This window comes from Ambystoma mexicanum, chromosome 10 (assembly GCF_040938575.1).
Source record: "Ambystoma mexicanum isolate Mex_15411 chromosome 10, UKY_AmexF1_1, whole genome shotgun sequence".
NCBI classification, from domain to species: domain Eukaryota; kingdom Metazoa; phylum Chordata; class Amphibia; order Caudata; family Ambystomatidae; genus Ambystoma; species Ambystoma mexicanum.
Window position 1 is genome coordinate 1,595,660,017 of NC_090932.1, and position 12,535 is coordinate 1,595,672,551.

The window sequence follows — 12,535 nt, forward strand, 5'->3', positions numbered from 1 at the left end:
CCTTTTCTGGGATTCTGCCACCTTTCCCACAGATGACTGGGAGGACTCGCCAGTTGACTCGGCCTCTAAAGTCCTAGCACGTTTGTAAAATCCAGAACCCCAAATGTCACGATTAGCGTCTGTCAAATCATGACACTCTTTTTTTGAGGTAATTTACGCGCCCCATTGTGCTCAGGAGTGGACGCTGGCGTCTGTTTCCCAGCGCGTGCATTATTCAGCTCAATCAGGTTTTGCAGTACTGTTGAAACCACCTCTAAGGAGTTCCTTCGCTCAACGGTAAACACACCCCCTATTTCCTTCTGCACCCGGGATCCGCATAGCAGACCTACAGCATCACAAGACACTGCTGGCCTACAATCTGGGCTTGTCAAGTTTGGCTCCGTACAGGCACCCAACGAGACCGCAGCAGTAAACACTTCTTCATCATAGTGTCGTTCACCACTAATCTCGTGGAGAACCGGGTCCGCCATTGTTGCAGGGTAACTGTTGGAGCTTACCTGACATTCGAGCTCTTGGCTCGTAGCGCGTTCGCCTCTAGCTGCCTCAATGTCAGACACAGAGAGAGGGGCCACAGGCAGCCCCTGGTGGTTGGCAGCCGTCCCTGCTCGACTGTCACGGCACGCCTCCACCGAATCATGCAAGATTCATCCCTCGTGAGCAGTGACCACAGCGTCCACCTCCAAACTCCCCCCAGCCGCGTTGTCATGCAGTGCCGAGCAAGCCACAAGCTCCGCCCCTGCGCTCCTCGGCAACAGCGACACCGGGGAAAGCGGGTCCGCCACACTCATCACGCGCCGCGGCGACAGAACAGGAGACTCCACACCTGTCGGGAGGCACATCCCCATTCCAGCCCCGACAGTAAGTCCATCTTCGATGCTACTGTATCGGGCTTCCTTTGAACCCATAGACAATGCGAGGAGATCCCCAGTCATAGTGACAATGTTCGCCTGCAAGGGCACAGATAAGGGAACTGAGTCGAGTGTTATTGGGGGTCCAGTGTTAATTGGGGCCACGGCATCATCAGCCTTTCGTGTATCCTCTGCGACAACTTGAGGAAAACAGGCACCAGTCTCCACAATTAACTTAGTTGGAGAGTTACATGAAAAATACTGGCTCACCTGGTTGTGCCTGTCGTGTTTTGCTGGTCGCTCCTCAGGCTTACCCATGCGTTTTATTTGAGCTCTTGTCCTTGATGCAGGCAATGCGGGATCCATAGCACGGCTCACAATAGGATTGCCACAATAGAACAGACGATCCACGTCGCCCACTCGCCAAACAGCCAAACAGTGATGTAGCAACCCTTTGCACCTCAGGGCTTAGCGCCGCAAGGGCGGTGGAGGCGGCCTTATGTACCAGGTGACCAGGTCAGGTGACCAGCAATGAATGTTAAAGGTACAGGCACACGCACCCCCAGTACTCCAAAATCTGCTATTTCTCCTATTTCTCCTCCAGGTAGGTCAGTTCACTCGCCACAGCCAAACAGTGATGTAGCAGCCCTTTGCACCTCAGGGCGTGCGCCTTCAGGCTCAGGTCCTCGGCACGATACTCATCGGGAACATTCGAGGTCCCGGTCGGACAAGGTTCCGGTTGATCGCCCGAGACGGACTGCATCCACGTCTCGGTCTTCATCCCCGGTGAAACTGGTAAGGGATCGAGGTCGGCATCAACTGACTGTCGTGTCCGTCGGATATGGATGCCGAAGCTTTGCCTTCACACCAGCCCTCAGCGTCAGCGCCCTCAATGCCTTCTGGGCCTTTTGGCTGGAATTTGCCGATGGAGGTCCTTGGTACTTTGGATCCTCCAAGGAAGGCTACTTCCAAGTCTGTTAGGCCTGTTCAGATTCCAGACCCTCTTCTATCCCTAGGCAGGAGATATTTTGTCCTCTGGATAATATCTTTGAGGATGAGGAGAGGTCAGATTTGGAATTTGACCCTGTTGAGCCTGATGTGGCTCCTGTCTTTTTCAGGGACAGTCAGTTGGAAGAGTTACACCAATCTCTTCATGATGCCAGTGGCTTGGACACTTCTCCTGAGGTGGAGTTTGGCAGGCCTAAGCCTCAGGCTCATACTGAGTCCCCTTATAGGAGACAGGCTAGGGTCACTGAGTATCTTGGTTGGTCTAGTCCTCCGGATGCATTAGTTCAGGATGACATAGCGGATATTTTGGATCAAGGTCCGTCCTCTGACCCAGTGTTACCTTTTCATTTGATGTTGCAGAAAAGGGTGCCGCCTGCTTGGCAGACACCGTAATCTCTTCTGGCGGTTAAGAAGTTGTTAACTAAAAAATACGGCCATTCAAGTAGCGACCCCAGCTACTTATCATCTCACCCCACTCCCGAGAGTTTGGTGGTTCAGGGGGCTACGGCCACCTCGAGGCAGGCGGCGTACCCTACCATCCCTCCTGATGGGGACGACAAACGCTTCTATGGTTGGGCATGCAAGGTGTTTTCTGCGGGGAGTATGGCGCTGAAGTCGGCCAACTCCACTTGTGCCTTAGCAAGATTTTCACACACTCTGTGGGATTGTTTCTCTAGCGGCTGAGAATATTCCCGAGGGGGAAGAAGGGGATGGATTCCTTGCTCTCGTGCAAGATGGCAAGGATGCCATGTGTGAATCCCTTCAGTCGGGATTGGACACGGCCGACAGATTTGCGTGGTTGCGGAAGTCTGATTTTGCACCGGATGTACAAGCCAGTCTTCTGAACATGCCCTTTGATGGCGCAAAAGTTTGTTTGGCAGCAAAGCTGACTAGAGCCTTAAGAGGATGCAGACCTCAAAAGCTGCGGCAAAATCTTTGAGCGCAGCTTTGCGTCAACATTTGCCTTTTCGTCCTAGGGGACAGCAGTGGAGGGAGGTTCCTTTCGTTACTACTCCTCTTTTGGTAGGAGGCGAGGAGCCGCCAGTCAAAGGGTGCAATGTAGAAGTACCTGTGGTGGGAAATAGAGGTGCTAAAGCCGCTCAAGCAGCTGCCTCTTTGCCTTCAGGCGCTGCCGCAGCTGCTTCAAAACAACTATGAGGCTATGTTCCATTGTTTGCCGGTTGGGGGCAGACTGTCTCAGCATCTCGAAGAATGGCAAGCTATTACTTTGGATGCATGGATTCTGGATACGATAGCCCACGGCTACTGCCTTCCTAACGACAATCCACCACTGTCTCTTTGAAGCTTCCGGGTCGCTCCTTGTGCAGGAAATCTTGACCCTGCTGGAGAAAGACGCTATAGAACTGGTGCCTGTAGCGGAGAGGAACAAGGGATGGTATTCCCCATATTTTTTTGATTCCAAAGAAAGCCGGGGGATTGAGACCCATCTTGGACTTGCGTTGGTTGAATAAACTCCCCAGGAAGGACAAGTTCAAGATAGTCACTCTTTCTCAGGTCCTCCAGGGCCGTCGATTGGTTGGTGTCTCTGGACCTACAGGATGCTTACTTTCATGTGCTGATTTAGCCAAAGCACAAAGTACCTGAGGTTTGCGGCTGGCAGCTCACACTTTCAGTTTCGGGTCCTGCCACTCGGATTGACCTCCACCCCGAGGGTCTTCACCAAGCTAATGGTGGTGGTGGCTGCGTATCTCAGGCGAGGGGTGGGGGGTGGATTCACGTTTACCCCTACCTGTTCGACTGGCTGATCCGTGTGCGTCGTCCCGAGCAAGCGATGAATCATCTCAGTCTCACCTGCCGCACCCTCCACAACTGGTCTTCTCCCTCAATTTCAAGAAGTTGCATCTGACACCTTCCGAACAGCTCCAGTACATAGGGGCTGTGTTGGACACGTCCTTGGGGGCAGTGGTTGCCTCCCAAGGTTGAGGGCTCATCACATTGTGCAGATGGTGGACAAATTTCAACATGCCCAGCGTCTCCCGGCTTTCGAATTCTTAAGGTTGCTCGGCCTCATTGCATCCTGCATTTTTCTGGTGCCAGAGGCCAGGCTGTGGATGAGATCCCTGCAATGGATCCACAATATGCAGTGGTCACAATTCTCAGGCAAGATGTCGGATCCCGTTCAGAATCCACTGTCGGTCTCGTAGGATCTTCTGTGGTGGGCCAACGATGGGAACCTGATGAAGGTGGAGCAGTTTTGGCAACCGTGGCTGGAAGTGACAGTAGTGACGGACACTTCCCTCACAGGATGGGGAGCTCATGTCAACGATCTGACTGCCAGCCTGAGTCCAAACTCCATATCAACCTGTTAGAGCTAAAGGCCATGAGGCTGGCCCTGAAGACTTTTCTGCCATCTGTGCGGGGGAAGAGTGTCCTGATCATGACGGACAACACAGTGGCCATGCATTACCTCAACAAAAAAGTGGGAGTAGGGTCACTCCTGTTGTGCAGAGAGGCGATGCAGCTCTGGTTCTGGACAATCCAGCAGGGAATATCACTCTTGGCAGTACGTCTGGCCAGAGATGAGAGTGCAGTGCCGGACGCTCTGAGCAGGCCGACCAGGGTCTCTCACGAGTGGGAGTTGGCTCAGGAAGTCCTTCTCGAGATCTTTGACCTTTGGGGAACCCCACAGGTGGATCTCTTTACGTCCAGTACCAACCGGAAGTGCGAGAGATTCTGGTCAAGGGAATGTCCTCCGAGAAGAGCCTTAGGTGATGCATTCAACGTGGATTGGTCATTCCCACTTCTGTACGCGTTTCCTCCTGTCCCTGTGTTAAGAAGGTTGCAGAGGTTCGGCGCCCACATGATCCTCATTGCTCCAGATTGGGCCAGGAGAGCGTGGTACCCGGATCTTCTAGAAATGTCCATCTGCCCTCCACGCCGTCCTCCCTACCAGTAGGATCTTCTCTTGTGCGAGAGAGTGGGGGGGTCGGGCTCTACAACCAGAGGTCAAGACTCTCAACCTTCACGCTTGGTATCTGAAAGGTTGAGATATAAGGATTGGGACCTCCCGGATGACGTGATGGAGGTGTTGCTTTCGGCCAGGCGGCTGGCAACCAAATCCCTGTACCGTTGCCATTGGCATAGGTTTTGCGACTGGTGCAGAGGACAAGATGTCGATCCTTTTCCGTGTTCCATTCCCATGGTTCTGGCTTTCTTGCTTTCTTTGGCCCACAGGGGCCTTCAAGTATGTACCATTAAAGGTTACCTGGCAGCGCTGTCTATCTTCAAGCACTCGTCTGAAGAATGTTCTTATTTTAGGATTCCTATGATTTCCCAATTTCTAAAAGGGCTCACTAATGTGTTACGGCCGTCCCCGTTTCAGGTGCCAGTTTGGGATCTGAATTTGGTCTTGAAATTCCTGATGGGTGCTCCATTTGAACCATTGCACTCTTGTCCTTTGAGACGTTTTTTTATGGTTGCGGTTACATCCGCTCACAGAGTGAGTTAATTGCAGGCACTTTCATCTAAGCTGCCCTTTACTGTGTTCCACAGGATAGGGTTGTACTGAAGGTACATCCTTTCCTTCTACCTAAGGTGGTGTCCGAGTTTCATTTAAACCAGAAAGTGGTACTTCCTGCTTTCTATCCTCCTCCTCATCCTGGTAAGGAAGAGGAGCGACTCCATAGGTGGGACCCTAGGAGAGCACTGAGCTTTTATATTTCTAGGATATCCAGGGTCATAGTAGGCGATGAACTCTTGTGTGGTACGCTGGACACTGATTGGGCCAGGCTTTTAGCAAACAGACCTTATCCAGAAGGATTATCTTCACCATTACTGAATATTACAGATTGGCGGGCAAGGAGCTTCCTGAAGGGTTGCAAGCTCATTCCACTAGGGGCGTGGCTACTTCCACAGCCCTGCAGCGGGGAGTTCCTATTGGGAATATTTGTGATGCAGCGACATGGGCTTCTATCCACACCTTTGTCAAACATTACTCCCTGGATTCGCTCCATGGTCAAGATATGGCCTTTGGTAAAGTGGTTCTGTATTATGCCACCTGATTGGGTATTTTAAATTCTTTTCCCTCCTCCATTTTCTGGTACTGCTTTGGGAGTCTGTGATAGATGTGGAATACGTTGGAGGACACAATCCATTCAAAGAACAAGTTACTTACCAACTGGTAACTTTCTTTCGACTGGATGTTCCTCCAACGTATTCCACATCGCCCCCCCAGCCTGCCTCTATGCTATTGCAGCTTGCGTTCCCTCAAGGCTATGTGCTGTCAAGCAGGCATTGTGTACAGCATGTCACACATTATGGAGGAAAAAACATAAACTGAGACTACGGGCACCGTGCGCCCTATTTATAACATCTGCTGAAGTAGCCCTCAACAGAGGCCTTCAAGGGGCATCGACCCGACGCCATTGACGCAGGACGCCCTCTGCCGAAAAGATTTCCGAAGTAAGACAACTGTGGACATTACATGTCAAAGATGTGGAATACGTTGGAGGAACATCCAGTCGAAAGAAAGTTACCAGTTGGTAAGTAACTTGTTGTTCTCCTTATTTTCTTTGATTTATAAAAGTCTTTGCCCAAAAGAATGCCACCTGTGTGTCGATCTCTTCCTTCTGCACCCATACAATATAAAGAGAATTATTGACCTGGATTTCAACTATTTCATCAAGATCGCACCTGACCCTTCTACGTTTTGCCCTTTTGCTTATTGGGAATGCTGTATCCAAATAGAAGAGTGAGGCTTCAGATATTAATATTGCCACTTTTTCATAGTGTTGAAGAAACTGTGATTCATTTTTGTATTTCTATAGCCCAGGTAGGCATGTATTTTTAAGCAAACACTGAAGCTTCTATTACAATCCAGAGGTTTTAGGAATTGCCACTTAGTTCTACTTCACTTACAAATTCTACCAGATATTGTAAAAGCTTGCACTGTAGATAGCTTCAAAAATGCCATTAAGTCTTATAGCCTTAGAGTCTGGAACATCATTTGAATGTGGCACAGTTGCATTGATCATTTAAATGCCATTTTATTTGATGTTGACATATTATGGACTGTTATGTTTGTTAAACTCAGGGAGTGACTTATGAATTTAATTTGTGCATTGGTTATTTTATTATTTTCTTGGTGTTATGGGTTTGTTTGAGTACATTTGAAGCTTGAGAATATATATATTTTTGGAAACAATGCAACATTGATGCAGTAATCTTTTTTCCAGTGTCAGAATCTCCAAACTTTTGCCTTGCCACATTGCCAGAACAGGTCCTGCAAGGTTTTCCAGAGCCAATGTTCATATAGCTGCCAGAAGTAGATTAAAGAGGAGTTTCGCAGAATGCCCCAAAGCTAGGAATGTACCCTCAAGACAAAGATGAGTGGGTTCAAGAGTAGCTAACTTTAGCACATCTCCTTTATCCTGACTTAAACATCCTCCCAGCATGACCACCACGTGCGGGCCATAGTACACACTTCACCACAATTTCTGGAAGCAGGTACGATCTCAATTTGATCAGGTGCGTTTTGTTGGTAGTGCATAAGGAAACTGTGTGCACTCTAGCCCACATGCAATAACGCCCAAGCCCTACCTCATACTGTTAGGCAGAAATCTGTGCAGTTCCCTTGGGGACCACTGCAAAAGATTTAGGACTACAGGTGTTGGCAGTAAACCCACTTGGTAGCAGTCTGTACCACCCATATTTACCTGGTAGCTGTGGCTGAGTAGTCAGACTTCCCTCAAGAAGAGTTAGGCAGTATGTAAAGTATACACAATAGGCACCCAGATACAATAGCACAAGCAAACACTGACCAGAGCTTTGGTGTCAAGGTATATAATTATTTATTTAAAACACACTTATTGAAACACTCCAGCACTAATATTGTAAATCACTCTAAACACAGTTACTATTATTATATATACATCCCTTATTCCTCATCAGACAAGTCTTAGTTAACACCACTTATTTCCAGACAGAGTTGAGCGCTTAACTATAGATGGCACTCCAATAAGTTAACGAAAAAGGGAGGGAAAAAGGCAGAATGTAGGAAAATACACCACACTAATACTTAGGAACTCTTAAGCAAGGCAGGAAAGTCAAAAGTTACTTGGGAGCCAAAGTCCATAGGCCGGGCCCACTCTTGGAGAGAGCAGGGCACAAATGTACCCAAGATCACACAATGACAACAGGCTTAAAAAGTCTTGCAGGGAGTTCAGAGAGGTTTTAGTTAGGCTCAGAAAAGTTTAACCAGGGTGTCCCAGGCTAACCCAGGTTCGAAAGCCGGGGGCTAAATCTACCCCATACAGTCGGTTGCAAGGGAAGCCAGGCGGAACACGGTACCTTAGGTGGAAAGGATCCTCCAGTGGGGGCAGTTGTTCCTGGCAGTGGGTGCAAGTCGCGACGTCGTCCAGAGGAAGAGAAGATCTCGACGTGGAGGAAAGATGAAGGTCGTTGCACTGCCAGGGAAGAAACCAGCTGCAGAGTTTTCGGGCTAAAGGTACTACCCTTTGATTCGCGGTAGTGGTAAAACGTGGTATCCCGGTTGCCGGGGTGCTTGGCACAGGCAAGGCGGCCACGAGTTGTTCCAGGAAGCGAAAAAGGAAGCAGACTGGTTATCCCCACCAGTCGAAGGAAGAAGACTCTCCGGGCTGGAGATCTCCTCTGTCGCTGGGAAAAGTGGTGAGACGGTTCAGCAGGGCTCCACCGGTGGTGTCGTCGTAGCAGGTCGGCTCAGCTTCTCCCTCGTCGGATTCTTAGGTCCTGTGGCGACTTCTAAAGTTCCAGTCCCCAAAGCCCTGCTTTTATGCAGAAAACCCCCATTCACTCAGCCTAGCTGTCACTCAAACATGCTAAGTGGTGAGCCGGCCGGCTCACCACTTGAGCCAATCAGGACGGAGTGCGACTTGAGTTGCCTAGGCAACTCAGTCCAGGGTGCCTAAATCCCCCTACACACCCCCTAAGTACCCCAGACAGAGTGGCACCACTTTGGAGGGCTTCCATGGAGAAGCCCGCCAAAAAGTGGAACAAAGGGCTCAACTTGGGTTGGAGTCACAGAAGCAAACACAAACGCCATTTTAGAACCGAGTTCTGGCAAAAAATACGAACCGGAGAATTAATATTAAATACATAAACCGGCGGTATGTTCGAGGCTATAGGAATTAAATAATTAAAGTTGGTAGCCTCGAACAATGGGAAATCCCATAGGGATATATTTGCGGTCGAAATATAAAAAAGTAGTATCCACTGCCACCAGCCAAAACTCGATCAGGGGGGACGGAGACGTGTCCCCTCGACTAACAGACCCCGGGGCAATCGAATTGCCCCAGCCAGTACGTCCACAATATGATGGTTTGTACTGGTTCTGTTCAGAATTTGAGACTAGTAAAGTCAATGGTGACTTTACATGCCCTGGGAGACAGTAGTCAGTCCCAGGGTATGGAGTCTATACTGGGGGGTCACTATGACACCCCTGTGTTACGGCACTGAGCGTGCTGTGTAACACACATCACAAAAACACATGAAGCCCTATGGAGTAAAAGACCCCATAGCCCATTAAATACATATAGAATCAAAGAGATACACTCAACTCATGTCCAAGAGTGAGGGTAAAAGAGTCTCACTCTTGGCAGGAGAAAAAAAATAAACCCCAAAAATCCAGCAAAACTGCTGGGGGACTCACTAGGTTAGGAAATTCAGCCTAAACAGAGAATTCTCCCTAACACATAACAATATATACAGGGTGAGGACCCTATTTGGCTGATGGGGATGAATTCAGATCAATATACCCTGAAAACTCCCTGCCACTGCAAACTCATATAATGGCAGTCAAAGGGATGGTATGCGCTGGAACAGTTGGCCATCCTTGCCTTCGCAGCTGCAAAGGTTGATAAACAATCGAGGGACACAAGCAGATCTGTTTCTTGTCTCCTGTCTTTGGCCCAGCATCCAGCAAGCTTGGCCATTCTCCTCATTCCCTAGGACAGGCCTCCCCACACACCTCTCTGGCTATTGTGGCTCCTCATGTGGAACCTTCTTCAGACGCTTGTCTGAAGAGAAGAGACTCTTGTGAGATCAGACCTTTGTTGGGTTGAATAAGGTGAAGGTACCAGACCAGGGGACTGCAACCTGCGGCTTTCTGACTGTTTTACAGTTCACATGATACCTCGCCCATGACTGTTTGCTAGCGCTGATGGGAGTTGTAGTCCAAAATATCTAGATAGCTAAAGGAGAGAGCTAAAGGTTAAAGACCCCCTTCGCTAGAGTTGAGAATTGTTGAGAAGGAGTAATAAATGGAACAGAAAAGAAAATGACCTCTGTTGGAAGTTTTGGGACAATCTGACTAAAGTAGTCAGAGCTCCTAAATTAGAAACTATTTTTCATGACACGACTGTTATGAAAGACAGCATGCCCCATCACAGAACTAGGAAAAAGTGACCACATCACCAAGTGCACATCATGTTCAAGACAGCCTGAGATACCAACAAAGCAGTGGTTTTCTCCAAAGCGAAGGTGACCTTGAAATTGTGAGACTGTGCTTCCTTCCGAAGGTATTTTCTGATTTACATCTCTCTCAAAAGATCCATTTTACAGTCTTTTTTTTTTTCCTCTGCTTCATCCTTCTAAGGTAGGGGAATGATAACATTGGCTGGACGAGGTGCGGGTCCTCAACTACCACGTCTCTTGGATGAGGGAGTCAAGGACATATTACAAGGTTTTTGATGGTTATGCTGATGCATGTACTGGTAGGGCTATGACCAAACAGACCCTGTAATGGTAGATTATCTGCATCTCGTAATGCTATGATCTGTTTGGTAATGATGTGCCTGAAGGTCTCAGGGCTCGTTCTACCAGACTGCTGGCTGCCACCTATTCTCTGCAGAGAGGAGTCTTTAAGGGTGTTAAGAAGGAAGCTGACACAAAGATGGTAGACGTTTATTTATAAAAGAAAGATCCTCACCATCTCTATCATCTAAGAGGGGTTTCCCTGCCCGAATGGCCGTCACCGTCCCGTGTCACAACCTATTTCTATCCCTTGCAATACAACTAAAGACTAATATAAACCAACAGAAAGTTCCTTCCCCAGGGGACTGACTCCCTTTTTCTGGTGTTCAGGTGATGTCCAAAAGAATGTTCTCTTGAAAAAAGGTTGCCTGGTGGAATTACTCTGTTCCCCTGACTTGCGGGTACCACACAAAGTTTGCACAACTCCATGCTCTGGACTAGGAGAATGACTCCCTTCGCCTGGTGTCTCTTCAATATGTTCTAAGGGGTTTTGTGTCGCCCCAAGGAGAATTAAGTAAGTGAGTGGGCAAGGAAAGCTGGCCACTCCTGGGAGGGGGTGAGATATTTAAGAGGTAAGATAGGAGTAGTCAGGTTGGGTTGTAGTTTGACAAGGACACAAGATGTAGGAAGACGTCTGAGACACCATAGGAAGAGAGCGTGGAAGCATAGTGGAGGTTACTGGAGAGAGGGGGCAATTGGAGTGTTTGTGCTTTAGGAGTGGCGAGTGAGTGTGTGTAGCAGTAGGAGGTAGTACTAGTTGCGACTACTAGAGGAAGTCGAAATTATCTGGTTTCTTTTCAGCTCACTCATATCTTCAAAGAGAACCATCTGTCAGAGAGGTGGGTCCTGTTCACAAATCTGCTACCTAGAGAAATTCTCACTCTGAACCTATTTTTATGCAGTTTCTAATGCAGTGACCACTGATACGTTCTTCTTTGCAAATACTGCTAAATGAATCTCCAGGTTCACCAGTTAAATTGTCACACACATTGTTTGTGTGCTTGGACTCCACTAAGGTCGTTTTTTTTCTCTTTCAGCAATATATTTACCAGGAGGTCTGGAACCTTTTCCAACAGATCAGCGTCAAAGCCAGTTCTGTTGTGTACTCATCTGCCAAGGATTATAAGGATCACGGGTACAGGTAAGAATTGAATTGATGACACTGGACACTCTACAATTTATACATATTGGATCATATTGCACCATATACAGTCGTATAATACATAAATGATTTACAATTTGACACACTTTCTTTGTTTTTGAGATGCCAATAATACCTTCTTTGTGCACGTGCCTATTGTTTCGCCAAACCCTTTAGCTTTATCTAGGCTATTAACTGTATCCTATTACATCTAAGATTTGCAACAAAAAACAGAAAAAACATCCTTATTCACATTCCCTCAATAGATTATTCACTTGTATATACATTGTTTAGTTCATCTCTGTAAAAGAGAGTGGAGAAAACAAAAAAGGAAGTAAATGAATTAGAAAAATATATAAAGAATGTATATATAAATATCTCAAATGCACATTTAGTTAATTCCATTATAAGTCATTCTAGGGAGGTTGTACTTCATGGCTACCAGAATCCTTTTGTTCCTTATCATTGTTTGCATTTGTCTCTAACTGTACATTGTTGACCTAATTTACAACACATTAGTGATCTAACTGGCCCCCTATCTGCTGCATCCATGAAAAATCCTCCTGGGTTACCCCATGAATGATACTGCTGATTAGTGTAACTATATTGTGCAACTTGTCCTTGCATAAACGACTATTTACCTTTTACAATGGAAGATGGGGTTTTTATGGACTCCAATTTCCTGAGTCTTTTTTTATTAATTACTGCATGAAACTAACTAAGGAGACAACAAAACATGTATAATTACCAGATACTGTAGAAATGATAACATACAAAAATATGTCAG

General features: G+C 47.6%; 1 protein-coding gene across 2 annotated transcripts in view; it reads left to right on the top strand.

Annotated features, from left to right (window-relative positions):
- Positions 1 to 12,535, top strand: part of PI4KA (phosphatidylinositol 4-kinase alpha) — a 2,470,135-nt gene that overhangs the window by 632,131 nt on the left and 1,825,469 nt on the right. For both annotated transcript variants that reach the window (XM_069619956.1, XM_069619957.1), the window contains exon 17: positions 11,645 to 11,748. In XM_069619956.1, the coding sequence (XP_069476057.1) occupies positions 11,645 to 11,748 (104 nt within the window). The remainder of the gene's footprint in view (positions 1 to 11,644; positions 11,749 to 12,535) is intronic.